This window comes from Lemur catta, chromosome 2 (assembly GCF_020740605.2).
Source record: "Lemur catta isolate mLemCat1 chromosome 2, mLemCat1.pri, whole genome shotgun sequence".
NCBI lineage: Eukaryota > Metazoa > Chordata > Mammalia > Primates > Lemuridae > Lemur > Lemur catta.
Genome location: NC_059129.1, coordinates 7,531,688 through 7,547,319, shown reverse-complemented (window position 1 = coordinate 7,547,319; position 15,632 = coordinate 7,531,688). Strand labels below are relative to the sequence as shown.

The 15,632-nt window shown below is 48.8% G+C and overlaps 1 protein-coding gene across 1 annotated transcript in view; it reads left to right on the top strand.

Annotated features, from left to right (window-relative positions):
• TVP23A (trans-golgi network vesicle protein 23 homolog A) overlaps positions 1-15,632 on the top strand; it is a 29,050-nt gene that overhangs the window by 12,573 nt on the left and 845 nt on the right. The window contains exons 3-7 of the mRNA XM_045542119.1: positions 11,034-11,178; positions 11,724-11,813; positions 11,984-12,112; positions 13,042-13,170; positions 15,476-15,529. Coding sequence (XP_045398075.1) covers positions 11,034-11,178; positions 11,724-11,813; positions 11,984-12,112; positions 13,042-13,170; positions 15,476-15,529 — 547 coding nt within the window. The remainder of the gene's footprint in view (positions 1-11,033; positions 11,179-11,723; positions 11,814-11,983; positions 12,113-13,041; positions 13,171-15,475; positions 15,530-15,632) is intronic.

The window sequence follows — 15,632 nt, the reverse complement described above, 5'->3', positions numbered from 1 at the left end:
AAATACAGCAATAATATATGTTAAATTGGAAAATAATATTTTGAATCAATATCCTTAAAAGGACTTAATTTTTTTTTTTTACTTTGAAATAACATCAGACTTGTGGGAATGTAGCAAGAACAGTACAGAGACCAGATGCATTCCCTTTACCAAGAGTCACCTGTTGTTAACATTTTGCTGTGTGAGTGTGGTGTGTGTGTATTTGTTTTCTGAAGTGTTTGCGAGTAAATTGAACACGTGCCACCTTACCCCGCAGGACTTCAGTGTGGCACTTTGGCAACAGGACATTCTCTTGTGTAAGCAGAGTGTAAAGATCAAAACTAAGAGGTTATCTAGTGCACAGTTCATATTCCAGTGTCCTTTATAGCATTTTTTTCCCAGTTCAAGAAACAATCTGGCTTGCCATTGCATTTAGTTATTCTGGAACAGTTCATAACTTTTCTTGATTTCTCACAACATGGAAATTTTTGAAGAGTAAAGGCCAGCTGTTTTGAGGAATGTACCTTAACTTGGGTCTGTCTAATGTTTCTCATGATTAGATTCAGGTTATGAATTCTTGGAAGAGATACTGCAGAAATGATGTTGTCTCCTAAAAGGACTTTTTTTTTGCGGGGAGACAGAGTCTCTCGTTCTGTCACCCAGGCTAGAGTGCAATGGTATCATCATAGCTCACTGCAACCTCAAACTCCTGGGCTCAAGTGATCCTCCTGCCTCAGCCTTCTGAGTAGCTGGGACTACAGGCATGCACCACTATGTCCAGCTGATTTTTTTCCCTATTTTTGATAGAATCGGTGTCTCGCTTTTGCTCAGGCTGGTCTTGAACACCTGAGCTCAAGCAATCATCCCACCTCGGCCTCCCAGAGTGCTGGGATTATAGGTGAGAGCCACCGTGCCCAGCCAGGACGTTTTCTGTTTTTGAGCTCTGTCACCACTCACAGTGGCCCAGAAATGGCATGCTCTTGCCTTCCACCACCCCCTGCCTATAATCCCAGCCCCCAGTTTTGGTCTTTAATTCTCTTCTGCACTCAGAGAAGCCAGGACTCCTCACAGAGGAGCTGATTCCAAGTCTTGAGGTAGAAACCAGTCAAAGTGGATCTGGAACTTCCTTTAGTTGCCAAAAAGCAAGAATACTTCAAAAAATGTCATAGGCTGTTCTAAAAAAATAAAAAATGAAAATAAACCACTTTAATGAGACTCCCACAGGCAGGTTGTCGTAGTGATTCAGTATTTGCTGAATGAATGAATGTGGCTTCACTCAGTTTTCCCATTAAATAACCGCTAAGTTAGGTTTCCGCACCGAGGGCCACTGTTTCTAAAATGCCGTACATTTTAAAGTACGCCAGTTCTGTTACAGCTTTGGGAGGTAGGGGCGGGAAGTAAGCACTATATTAAGCATTTGCAACCATTAGTGGACGCATCCTCCTTCCAGAAACATTAAAATGGTCAAGAATAAAAGTGTAAGGAAAGACAGGATTCTCTCCATTTTGCAGACGAGGAAACCGAACTCCCAAGAACCAGGTAATAGACCCAAGTTAATCACATGATGCCATCGGATTCCACCCACTTTCTAGCAGAATCTAGTAGCTCTTCAGGAAAAAAAGGACTTAAATGGGAGAATTCTACTCTCTATGTCCAGTGCAAAAAAAGCTCACCCCACTCAGAGCGAGGGTGAAAACAAACAAGAATAAAGGTCTCCTAATTTCTTCAACCTCGGTGAACTGCCACCTGGTTTTAGTGGCTTCCTGCTGGCTGGCTGCTGTTCCAGTCCTCGGGCCCTCTCTGCGCCTTCCTGCCCCTCAGGTCCTAGCTCCCAGGCTCCTGTTGACAAGAAGTGAGCCTAAGTGCAGCTGCCCTCATGGTCTCGCTTATTTTCTTTGGGCTCTTTTGTCCCAGGACAGATGTTATGGGATGAACTGTGTCTTCCCAAAAAGATATGTATGTCCAAGTCCTAATCCTCTCAAAAATTGACTTGACTTGGAAACAGGTCTCTGCAGGTGTAATCGGTTAACAGAAGGTCATAGTGGAGTAGGGTGGGCCCCTACCCCGGTATGACTGGGATCCTTAGAACTCGTGGAGACAGAGGCACAGGGCCATGTGACAACGAGGCAGGGATTGGAATGACGCGGCTACAGGTCAACAATGCCAAGGATCGCCAGCTGCCGTGGTTTGAATGTCTGTCCTTTCCGAAACTCATGCTGAAGTTTGATTGCCATTGCAGCAGTATTAAGAGGTGGGATCTTTACGTGGTGATCGGGCTGTGAGGGCTCTGCCCTTATGGGTGGCTTTAATGCCTTTGCAAAGGGGCTTGTGGGAGTGGGCTCTCTCTGTTGGCTCTTCTGCCACATGAGGAACCGTGTTCCTCCCTCCGGAGAATGCAGCGTTCACAGTGCCATTTTGGGAGTGCAGACCGGGCCTTTATCAGCCACCAAATGTGCCGGCACCTTGATCTTGGACTTCCCAGCTCCCCAGAACTGTGAGAAATAACTTTCTGTTGTCTCTAAATTACCCAGTCTATGGGATTCTGTTACAGCAACACGAAACGGACCAAGACAGAAATTGGTACCAGAGAAATGGACTGTTGCTGCAATAAGTACCTGGAAATGTGGCAGAGATTGGAATGATGGGGCCACAAGCCCAGCAGCGCCAGGGATTGCTGGCCGTCGTCAGAAGCGGGGAGAGAGGCCCGGGGTGGTTTCTTCCTTGGACCCCTCAGGAGGAACCAACCCTGATGACACCTTGATTTTGGATGTCTGGCCTCTAGAATTGTGAGAGAAAACATTTTTATTGTTTCAAGTCACCCAGCAAGGACTAGCTTCATGGTGCTGTGTCACAGCAGCCCCAGGAAATGAACGCAGCAGGGGACTGCATTTCTCCATGCCCGCCACTCTGAGTGTGGTCCCTGGGCCAGCAGCTCAGCCCCCCTGGGAGCTGTTAGAAATACAGACTCTCAGGGCCCACCTGAGACCCCCTGAATCAGAATCTTCATTTTCACACAACCCCTCAGTGATTTGTATGTGGAGAAGCCCCGAGATCTACAAAGGGGAGGTGGTGGAGTGGCTACACCCCATACAAATGCATCGTGATGTCACTGAACACTGCCTGCCCACCAGGCGGGGTCCTGAGCTGTCACCGTGCGTTGATACTCTCTTGTGATTACCCAGAAGCGCCATGAGGTTGGCGTGCTGTGTACGGCAATGCACATGGACTGCGGTTGATTGGCGCCCCTTGGGGTTGTGCAGCACAGCAGCTCCGACTCGGATCATTCCACTTTACAGATGAGGAAACTGGGCCACAGAGAGGCTAAATCACTTGCCCAGGGTCACACGGGTCCTCGGTGGTGTAGCTGGGTCTGAACTTGTCCCTTGGGCCCTCTACTCACTGTCACCTGCCCTACTGCCACCTTCTTAAGGAAAGCAATTGAAGTCAGGGCCTTTCCTTCTCCCATTGCTCTCTTCCCTTCTTTGTAAAAACTGTAAATATATGTGACATAAAATCAACTGTTTTAATAAGTGCACAGTTCAGTGGCATTTAGGACATTCACAGTGTCGTGCAACTTTCACCACTGTCTAATTCCAGAACATTTCCGTCACCCCCAAAGGAAGCTCTGCACCCACCAGGCAGTCACTCTCCCTTCTCCCCCAGCCCTGAGCGCCCACCAACCTGCTCTCTGTCTCCACCGATTTGCCCATTCTGGACGTTTCATAGAAATGGGGTCATTATGACGTTTGACCTCCGTGTCCTGCCTTTTTCACGTAGCACAGTGTCTTCAAGGCTCGTCCACGCTGTAGTATGTATCAGTGCTTTGTGCCTTTGTGTTTTTATTGTGGCCAAATATGCATAACATAAAATTTGCCATTTTCACCATTTTCAAGTGGACAGTTCAGGGGCATTAAGTACATTCATACTGTGCCACCGTCACCACCGTCCGTCTCCAGAACTTTTTTATCTTGTCCATCTGAGACTCTGTCATCTGTCCCCATGAAACACTAACTCCCCGCGATCGCCTGCCTGAGTCCTTGGTGATCTGTCTTCTACTTTCTGTGACTTTGGCTACTCCAGGTACCTCATGTAAATGGAATCGTATAGTAGCCATCCTTCTGTGCCTGGATTCTGTCACATAGCTTCATGGTTTTCAGGTTTGTCCAATCAGTGCGCGTGTCAGAATGTCATGTTTTTATAGATGAATGAATACCCTGTTGTAGGGACAGACCACGTCGTGTTTCTCCATCCACCGGTTGATAGACATTTGGAGTTATTCCACCTTTTGGCAGTTGTGACCAAATGCTGCTGTGAGCACTGTGTACGAGTTTTTGTTTGGATGCCTGTCTTCAGTCCTTTTGGGTCCCCCTTTCTTTGGAAAACTCTGGAGCTTTTGCTAAAAGGATGTGGTCCACGAGTCCAGCAGCGTCAGGGAGTGGATGACAGGCTGTAGCCGGGCTGTGCTGGTGCCAGGCGGGTCTGCCTGGGTGCTGGTTCCTCTGCAGCCCCCGGGGTGGGGCGTGGGGGGACGAGGATCGGCACACGGGCCAGCCTGGGCCGAGCAGCCAGGGGCCCTGACTTGTCCCCGTGGGCTCGTTCTTCCCTTCTGATGCTCAGCACACCCAGCCTCTAAAGTCGGGAGGTCTCTTTAAAAAGAAATAAAGAACAGAAACAAGAGGGAAAAACTGTGGCGACCAGAGGGAAGTCTGTTCTTTTATTCACTTCCACACGCAAACCTCTTAATGTGCTGACCTTTGAGTGGAATCTACGGGCACCTGGGCATCAGCCTCGACTGACACCCGAGCAGTCTGAAAACCTCGTCCCACGCCCCGCCGTCAGGGGAGTTAGGAGGATGTTGCTGCTGTTGGAAGCGAGAAGCCAGAATTGGGAAGGGAAATGGAGCTGATGTTGCGTCTGGGCCATTTTAGAGAAGAAAAAAACATTCAGCGCAGACCGTTCACCCCCTGGGTTCGTGCGGACCCCTCGGGGCTCCTGAAGTGTTTCTAGGGATCTTTGCTCTTCCGGGCTTGGCTTCCTGAAGTCCTTTCTGCTCTGGTCCTCAAACTGAGTTCATCTTGAGAATGGGATAGGGGAGGCTCTTCAGTTGTCACAGATCACCTGGGGGTCTTGTTAAAATGGTCTGGGGTGGAGCCGGGGGTCCTGCTAACAAGCGCCCAGGGTACGTGGAGGAGATAGTGGGTGAAGTGACAGGATGTATTTCTTCTGGGCAAATGCCATCTTAGCTGTCTCCCCCAGCACTTGGGGGTCCCCCTGCACCCAGCACCTTCCTAGTGGTGCACCACTGTCAGAGAAGCCACCTGAGCATACGTGGGTGTCGGGGCTGAAGACATAAATAGCAACACAGCACTCGTTTTTAACAATGGGGGAAAAACACCCGTCTAACAGAGGACACCCAAAAAGAGCATCCCTGGTCAAGGGCTTTTCTCTTTCTTCTGTTCCCAAAAGTCTTGATGACTAATGAGGCAAGTAATCAGTAGAGTGACAGTAGCCACAGTCATTTAAGGTCTCCCCCTGACCTGGCACGGTGGGAATTTTATCTCCCGGCAGCCTCAGGCGTCCGAGGTGAATGGTTTCTCCCGTTTTCCACGTGCGGCTCAGCGTGGTTTAGCACCTTGCCCAGGGCTGTGTGCCCGGCAAGGACGGGGCCGGCACGTGGATCTGGACTCGCTGGATGACACTGGCCTGGCGGGGCAGGGTTGGGCATGTGGGCTCCACCGAGGGTGCCCCCTCACTTTTTTTTTTTTTTTGGCAGAGGAGCTGGCAAGCCCAGAAGAAAGGAAACTGCTTTCTGGAATTTTCCTCTTGCATCCAGCTGTGATGGCCAATTACTCAATTGGGGATTTTTAGGTCTGAATTTTTTTGTTTTTTGGTTTTTTTAGCACAGATGGGCCACCTAGCACCCAGAATATCAACCGTGGGCTTGGTTTATTCTGAAAGGCGTCTTGTCTCCATCCAAAGTCGAGGCTGCTTCTGCTGATTGCTTTCTTTTTCTACTTTTTAGTTCAAATTTACATAAAAGTACAGAGAACCATGAACCTGACCTTTCCATTGCTCCAGTCAGCATCAGCCCACGCCGGCCCGTGGCATCTTCGCCCCCGTCCATCCACTCCCCACCCCCGGATTATTCTGAAGCAAATTCTAGATGTCATCTCAGATGCTTTCTATTTAGCAGCAAAGAAAACCAAGAGGGAAGAATAATCAGTGGTCTCCAACCTTTTGGCACCAGGGACCGGTGTCATGGAAGACAATTTTTCCACTGACTGGGGGTGGGGGATGGATAGGGTGTCGTGGGTGTGCTGGGGCTGGTGGTGATGGGTGGCCCATTTCCTAACAGGCCACGGACCGGTACCCGGCCACGGCCCCAGAGGTTGGGGACCATGGGTAATGCCTTTCTGCAGACCTTTGCCATACTGACAGGAAGCTTCCAGAATGTGTGAAAGATGACAGGAAATTTAAAATACGATGTTTGAATTCAAGCTGGACATGGTCTTAAAAACCAGAGTGCAGTTTTCAAAGTCATTTAAACAAATAAAAGGCAATTTTTAAAAATTTTGCTAGATCACTGCTGAATTTAGGATGAATCAGCCCCCCCTCTCCTGCCTCCCTGCCAAGGGAAACCTGCGTTAGCGGTCGTGGAAAGGTGACGAATGTGCCTCTGGACGCCGCACCCTCCCCGACTGACTGTCTAGACGGACACCCCTGCCTGTGTCCCTTGACAATTTGGGATCTATTTTTTTAGAGCAGTTTGAAGTTTACAGAGAAATTGAGGAGAAAGTACAGAGGATTCCCGTATATTCCCCTTCTCTCCCTCGGATCCCCTTCACATCTTGCATTAGTGTGGTCCGTTTGTTGCAACCGAAGAGCCAAAGTCCACAGTTTACATGAGGGCTCATTCTTGGTGTAGTATATTCTACGAATGTGGACCGACACACGATAACATGCATCCACCATGACAGTATCACACAGAGCAGTTCCACTGCCTGAAAAATCCCCTGTGCCCCACCTGTTCGTCCCTCCCTGCACCACCCTGCAGCCCCTGGCAACCACTGATCTTTGTACTGTCCCCATGCTTTGGCCTTTTCCAGAAGGTTGGATAGCTGGAATCGGCCAGTAGGCAGCCTTTTCGGATTGGCTTCTCTCACTAAGCGATATGTGTTTAGGGTTCCTGCAGGCCTTTGCGTGGCTTGATAGCTCATTCCTTTGTAGCGCTGAATGACGGTCCCTAGTCTAGAGCTGCCACAGTTTATCCTCTCCCCTATCGAAGGACATCTTAGTTGCTTCTGAGGTTTGGTGATTATGAGTAAAGCTGCTGTAAACATTTGTATGTTGCTTTTTGTGCAGACAAATGGGGTTTTTTTTTTTGTTTTTTTTTTTTTTTTTTGAGACAGCATCTCGCTCTGTTGCCCGGGTAGAGTGCCGTGGCGTCATCACAGCTCACAGCAACCTCAGACTCCTGGGCTCAAGCGATCCTCCTGCCTCAGCCTCCCAAAGTGCTGGGATTACAGGCATGAGCCACTGCTCCTGGCTGTGGACCTGAGTTTTCATCTCATTTGGGTAAATACGGAGGAGTGTGATTGCTGGATTATGTCACATGTAAGATTTTGAGAGTGACTTGCAAAGATTTGTCTTTGGTAAGTGGCTTTGAACAGGAAAATTTTAATTAAGATGTAGTGTATATCAAGTAAAGCTCACTTGTCATAGTGCACGGTCCCAACTTCCAGCACCATCCTTTGGTTCTGCTGGGCAGGCAGCAAGCACCCCACAGCTTTCGAAAGTAGATTTTTTGGGGGGGATGAGAGCAGGTGGGGGGGTTGTTGCATTTGGGTTTGTTTTGAGTGACTGGTGCCTAATTTCATCACCAGATCATTCTTGCGGGTCTGGAGCGGGAGTTGGCACGCTTGCTGGGTAAATATTTTCGGCTTTGCAGGCCAGTGAGTGGGTGTGGCCGTGTCCACTGAAGCTGTACTTACAGAACAGGCCACGGGCCGGACTTGGCCCTTGGGTTGTAGTTTGCTGGGCCGGGTGTGGACCCATGGTTTTCCTTTGTGCAGTTCATGTCCAGGTCCCACCCCAATCTGTAATCCTTGCGTCCCGTGCACAGCATAAGATGTCCCTGGGTGACTTTCATGCACGTTGCAGGCTGAGAACTTACTGTGCTTCCCTTCAGGGAGGAGGAAGACAGTGGGTGTTCTGGGGCCAGAACTGTGCAAATGGATACACAGAGGAAAGCTGAACAAAAGCCCATTGAGAATCTCCCCACCTTGACACTTGGAGCGAGTCCATGTGCCCCTTTCAACATCGTGTCATTTTCTCTCCCTTCTCCTGGCTGGCGGGGTGGGGTGGGGGCGTGGGGGCAGGAGTTGGGCACTGAGCAGGAGACGCCACCTGTTAAAGTGGAGCATGGTGAAGGGTCGTTCTGGGGAATACTGGGGGATCAGGAGTCTTGGGGGATCCCCGCAAGATGAAAAGTAGGCCCCTCAGGAGTGAAAGAGAGAAAGTTGTGGTTGTAGGGGGAATTTTACAGTTTGGCTCTTAGTGGTGGGACTGTTTGGCACCACACTGAGGGCTGAGATGGTGACGGCTGTCGCCCACGACTGAGCACGGCGTGTGTTTCCAGTGCTCTACACGTGCCACCCTCACGCCATCTTTTCACTGTCCTAGGAAGTGGTTCTTGTTGTTACCCCCATTTTGTGGAAGAGGAGACTGAGGCATCACGGGGTTATGTAGCTTAGGGGAGGCCAGAGAGCTACTCAGAGCTTGGAGCCCGGATTGGAACCCTGGTGGTCTAGCGCCCAGGCTCATGTAGCCTGTGGCTGTGACCACTGTGCTGCTTGCCTCTCACGGGGCAGCCTCCCAGGCTGGGCATTGGTGGTGGGGGTGTGTGCTCTGTGCTGCCAAGGTGGCTGCAGGACAGCGGACCCCATGGCGGGGAAGAGTAGATGGGTGTGAGCCATGGCCTTCAAAACTCTCAAAAGGAGAAAATGCTCTGAGACCACGTTGGCATGAGCTGGGCACAGGCTGGCAAGCTCCAGATGTGGACCAGGTGGGGACTCGGAAGGAGCCAAAAGCAACCTGCGTGAGACAGGACCGAGGCAACATTTTAAAGTGCGACAGGCATCCTATCCAAATTGGGCTTTGTCAGAATAATAATAATACTAATACCTTCCGTTCAGTTAATCAGGACTCAGCTAAGTGGAGGCGTCCAATAATTGGAATTTTTCCTGCATTTTATTTCAGGAAAACCAGACACAAAATAGAAAAGAGGTAGGTGAGCAGGGAATTTATTTGAACACATTCGCTTCCAGGTTTTACCTGGATCAGCGCACACTTACATCATGCTCTGACCTCTTTTAAAAGCTATATGTGTATTTTTTACGTCAGTGTTGTTCTACACAGAAGACAGATGTTTCCAGTGATCCTAACTGAACCGATTACAAGATTCAACACAACAGATGTGCCTGCCAAGAATCTAAAATGCCAGGTGCTATTAGGGATACAAAAAGCATCTTAAACAGGGGCTGAGCCCTTGAAGAACTTTCAGTCATAAGAATATTCTCTTACCTTCAGGGGCAAGGGGCAAAATTGTATTCAGTTAGTTGACAAATTCTCAATGAGGTTTAAGGGGAAAAAGGTATGAGAGACTCCCAAGAGTCTTATCTTCTGGAACATCCCAAGCTATTTTGAAGTTCTGCATGCCCATGTCTGATTATTAAATGCTGGTGCACTTCCGGGGATGGTTTTCACCCAGGCCACCTTGTCTGAAATGCACAGGTGAGAACTGTTCTGGTGAAAACTCTTCCTTTGGAACCCCAGGAGTAAGTGCAAAAGTCACTATGAATTCTGCTTCTGAATCTTAATGTTCCCTTGGGCAGCCGAATCCCCACTATTTTATAGGCGCCTATGGTTTGCTTACTCAGACCGTGTTTCTTCTTGGGGAGAACACACAGGTTCCTTCTCCGGCAGCTCCGTCCTGGGCCCCTCTCCCCACCCCATCCTGCCTTCATTCGCAGAAGCCCACGGTATTTGGCAACTCTAACCCAGGGGTGGCCGGCTGACAGCACGCAGGCCAGTGAGAAACAACAGCCTGTGATATTTTATTAAAATAATTAGTTGCCATCATTTAAAAATCAAGATTTCCCATTGCGAGTCTGGATTTTCGGCTTCTTGCGAAGATCTAGGATCCGGCAGTGCTGGGTCTGGTTTGCACAGTTGCCTGGTCTGACGACAGTCGCCTCCCCAGCACTGAGCTGCTGTTTTCACCACCGTCCACCACGGGGCTGACACTGTTGTTTGCTTGATTGTAGCTGAGTGTTGCTCTCTCCTTGTGTGCACTACCAAAATTGGGATACCACGGCCAGAAACAGAAAGCCCTGGGTGTCTTCTGTCTGGCCTGTGTGCCCCCTGCCTGACCCCCGTAAATACTTATCTGCTCCAGAGACTTCAGTGACCCTTTAAACGAAAAGGGTCCTAGCTCTTCTCTCAGACTCACTAAGGAAACAAAAAAAGCGTCCGAGGTAGGATGAGCATGTTCCCCTTGGCGGGCTGTCTTCCTTCTGACCAGGTCTGTGTCGAAAGGCACAGTGAACAGGAGCCGTCTTCCCGCAGGTTAGATGTCAACATCCAAATGCACCACTGATTCACGAGTCACAGTCATTTCCCACCCATTCCCCGACGACATGGGACGGCTGCCCCGTGGGCTGCACGTGAGCTCGGTGCTCAGTGACTAGCGGGAAAACCCAACCTTTACCTTTAGGGAACTGGTCCTTGTCGCTGCTAGGAGGGAAGGCAGTGATCACTGTCACATTTACTTCATATGTGACTGTGTTTCGAAGAGGGGGCGTGATATTAGGAGTCTAGTTAGGGGAAAGTACTGGATTCTTCGAGGGGGAGAAAAAGGTTTCAGCTTGAAATGGACGGGGAGAACATTCTGTAGAGCAATGCTGACAGCCCCAGGCAGGTCTGAAAGGTGGGTGACGTTCAACGACTGTCCTTTTAGCGCTTGGAGTGAGGGCACCCTCTGGGTTCTTTCCTAGGCACCCCTTGGCCACCTTTTTCCACCTGTTTTTCCGGGTGAGCGCCATCGTCACCTACATGTGCTGCGACTGGTTCAGCAGGAGCTTTGTGGGCTGCTTTGTCACTGTGCTTCTCCTCCTGTCCTTGGACTTCTGGTCTGTGAAGGTGAGGCCCCCTCCCAGGATGTCACTGCTCCCGAAACGCTTGTGTCCAGAGGGCGATGTTCCCAGTGCGTGTGGGACCAAGAGGTGTTTGGGTTCAGAATGCCGAGACATACTTCAGTATGCTAACCAGTGTCCCTTCCAATTCGAGGGGAAAGAAATACATTGTTTGGTGTTTAATAAATGCTTCCAGGTGTCAACTGCCACCATTGCACATGTGTATATGAAGAAAGTGACAACCCCATACGGCTTTGGATTTTTTGGCAAAATTTACATATAATATATACATAATGTATTGAAAACATATAATACGAATATAAAAATACATACATTTGGGGGGAGGAGAGTCTGTCACGTTGTAAAGTAAGCTTAGTTAAAAAAAGAAGCCCCGAAAACTAATTAGAGAAACCGCTGCAGCTCAAGGCCCTTTTCGTCCTGCTCCCAGTACAAATGTGACATGAATTGGTGACTTTTACTTCACTTGTCAACACAGTGATGACGACTCTTTGCCTAGGGCCCGCCTGTAGTCACTCTGTCCGTTGTCCCTAGAACGTGACGGGCAGACTCATGGTGGGCCTCCGGTGGTGGAACCAGATAGACGAGGATGGGAGGAGCCACTGGGTGTTTGAAGCCAGGAAGGTAATCTCTCGGTGTCGTGCACAGCTGACTGCCGCCCAAACCCCCTGCCCCCGGAGCTCCGCTGAAACGCGCGTGCAGCGAGAGCACAGGCCAGGCACGTGACAGTGGGAGCGTGCTCGCCGGCAGCCGCTCCTGCTCGTTTTGAAAATGCAATGGCTTTCCTGCCACAGGTCTCTCCAAACGCCATCGCGGCCACAGAAGCTGAGGCGCGGATCTTCTGGCTCGGCCTCATCATCTGCCCCGTGATCTGGATCGTCTTCTTCTTCAGCACCCTGTTCTCCCTGAAGCTGAAGTGGCTGGTAAGGCGGGAGGCGCTTTGGTCGTTATTTATTATTGATTGATGGGTCAGTGGTAACGGCTTTATCGAGATGCAACTGGCATCCCATATGATCTGTCCACTGAATGTGTACAGTTCAGCGGCTTCTTGTGTGGTCCAGGTGTGCAGCCATCACCCATAAAACAAAGTCTGCACCCTTTAGCTGTCATCCCTGTCCCTGTTCCCTGTCCCCAACACGTGGCACCCACTAATCTTTCTGGCTCTACAGATGTAAGTGGAATCATATCCTCTGTGGTCTCTGCGACCGGCTTCTCTCGCTCAGCACGTTTCGAGCTGCATCCGTGTTGGGGCACGAATCAGCCCCTCACTCCTTTTCACGTACTGCTGAGTAATGTCCCTTCTGTGAAGAGGCCACATTTTATTCATCTGTTGTCAGCCGATGGTCATTTGGTTGTTTCTCCCTTTTGGTTCTTATGAGTAATGCTGATAAGAGTTTAGAAAAGAATATGACATTCTACCTTGGACGGGAAGCTCCTCCAGATAGGAATAAGTTAGCCTCTGAGTTCTGAAATTTTATTCCGGAGGTATCACAGTTCATCACCCTGCTCCAGTCCACTCGGTGAGAACACAGAACATCCCTAGAGAGTCAGACGGCACTGTGATCAGGAGCGTGGGCTCTGGAGTTTGGACCCTGGCTCGAGCACACTCTGGCTTTGTGACCTGGGGCAGCTTTTGTTTTTCTGCGCTTCGGTTTCCCCCGCTGTAAAATGGGATGATGACGGCAGCAGCCTCCTGGGTTGCTGATGACTCAGCGGTGTCCACAAGCGTTTGTAAGTGCCCAGTGAAGGCCGGCTGTCACTGTCATTAGGCGTAGGCCAGAGCCAGTCTCTTGGTTTGGGAGGAACATTTCTATAAACGCTCTAGAAAGTGACCTTCTTTGTCTGAGTGCAGGCCCTGGTCATCGCCGGGATTTCTCTCCAAGCTGCGAACCTGTATGGCTACATCCTCTGTAAGATGGGAGGAGAGAGCGACCTCAGCAAAGTCACGGCCAGTTTCCTGTCCCAGACGGTATTCCAGACGGTGCGTCACTGAGGTCCAGCTCTTGGACCACGCCCCTCCAGATGCTCCAAGTGCAGGTGGCCTGTTGGCAACTGCAGTTTGTACTGTTTTTACATTACAGGCTGCTGTGGTTTTGTTCTTTTAATTGTAGTAAAAGATAGATAAAATTTACCACTTTAACCATTTTAAAGTATGCTGTTCATAGCATTAAGCACATTCCCATTGTCATACAACCATCACCATCATCCATGTCCAGAATTTTTCTGTCTTCCCAAATTGAAGCTCTGTACCCATTAAACATTAACCCCCTGTTCTCCCCTCCCCCAGCCCCTGGCAACCTCCATTCTATTAGGTCACTAAATATGAAATGTCCAGTTTCCGATCAGGTTAGTTTATTATATCTCAAATGAGAAACAGTACAATTAATCAAAATGCACCTGAACTATAGACACAGTTTTGCCATCTTAACAGTAACTTGTTTATGCCAGCAGCGAAGAAGCCTGGAGAGTGAGTGGCGATGAAATCATAAAAGGTGTTTTCCACAGCTTGTTGAGAATTGACTATTTTTCCTTGCAAGAAGTGGTCCAGGGCCGGGCGCGGTGGCTCACGCCTGTAATCCTAGCACTCTGGGAGGCCGAGGCAGGAGGATCGCTCAAGGTCAGGAGTTGGAGAGCAGCCTGAGCAAGAGCGAGACCCCATCTCTACTAAAAATAGAAAAAAATTATCTGGCCAACTAAAATATATATAGAAAAAATTAGCCGGACATGGTGGTGCATGCCTGTAGTCCCAGCTACCTGGGAGGCTGAGGCGGTAGGATTGCTTAAGCCCAGGAGTTTGAGGTTGCTGTGAGCTAGGCTGACTCCACGGCACTCACTCTAGCCCGGGCAACAAAGTGAGACTCTGTCTCAAAAAAAAAAAAAAAAAAGAAGTGGTCCAAAGCCTTGAAGAAGTGGAAGTCAGTTAGTGCAAGGTCTGGTGAACAGGGTGGATGACAGAGAGTTTCCAAGTCCAGCCCTTATACTTTGAGCAGCGTTTTTTGCAACATGTGGTCTTACAAGAGGATTGGCCTGTCTCTATTGACCAATCTTGGCTGCTTAATCACAAGCATCCTCATCATTTCATCCAACTGGTTGCAGCAGACATCTGTTGTAATGGATTTACCAGGTTTCATGAAGCTGTAGTGGATAATACCGGCACTGGACCACCAAACGGACACCAATAGATTTTTTTAAATGAATATTCAGTTTTAGACTGTGTTTCGGCACTTCATCTTTATCCAACCACTGTGCTGAATGCTTGCGACTGGCAAAAAGAATCCATTTTTTATCACATGTAACAATACAAAATGGTTTGCCTTTATGTTGTGACAGCAAAGAAAGGCAAGCTTTGAGATGATTCCTCTTCTGACACTCGTTTAATTCATGCAGAACCATCTATGCAGCTTCTTTACCTTTCCCATTTGTTTCAAATGGTCCAATATTGTTGGAATAGTAACGTCAAACCTCGCTGCTAATTCATGCATAGGTTGAGATGGGTTCTCTTCCACTACAGCTTTCAGCTCATCATTATCCACCTTGGTCTCAGGTCACCCACATGGCTCATTTTCAAGATTGAAATCACCAGAATGGAACTTCTCAAACTATTGACATTACTGTGCCTTCATTAGCCTTATCCTTCTTAAACTCTTAGTTGATATTTTGAGTTGTCTGTGCTGCACTGGTTCCACAATGAAACTCATATTCAAAACTAACATAAATTTTTGACTTATCCATTCTTTCACAAAAATTGCTCTAAAAGAAAATTTGAAAGATAATCACAAGCCAAACCGTGCGTTTGAAAAAATAAGGATATACCTTCAAAATAAAAACAAACAAAAAAACACAAAAAAACCCAAGAAGTGTCAAAGTGAAATGTTAAAGATATCAACTGTCACACTTAATACTTAAGGAAATCGGACATTCCATACTTAATAACCTAATACTTTGTGTCTACGGGTTTGACTATTCCAGGAACCTCCTATAAGTGCAGACAGTATTTGTCCTTTGTGACTGCCATTGTTAGTTTTGAGTGATTTTTTTTTTAAACTATAGAAATAAGGAAAGAATCAAGTGCTTTGTTTTTAAACTTAGCTATTTCTAGAAGTTACAACTAGATGACTTTTAAATTTGACCAGACTCGTCCTCAAATGATCTTACATTTGGACAGTGCCGCTTTATGCCACGACATCAAGCGACCAGGTCTGCAGGTTTTGTCTGGCTTCGAGTCAGCAAGGTCAGCCCACTCGAGTGTCAGGTCAGAAAGCCACGGGTGACTTTTCCCCTTGCAGGTTTGCCCAGGTGACTTCCAGAAGCCTGGCCTTGAGGAGATTCACCAGCGTTAGGTGAGTCTGGAGAGCCAGGGAGCTTGGGGAAAGTGCAGCTCTCAGGGCACAGGGGGGCTGAGGGCTGGGTGGGCTTTCCCCGCCCCCTGAGGTGACCAGGGAC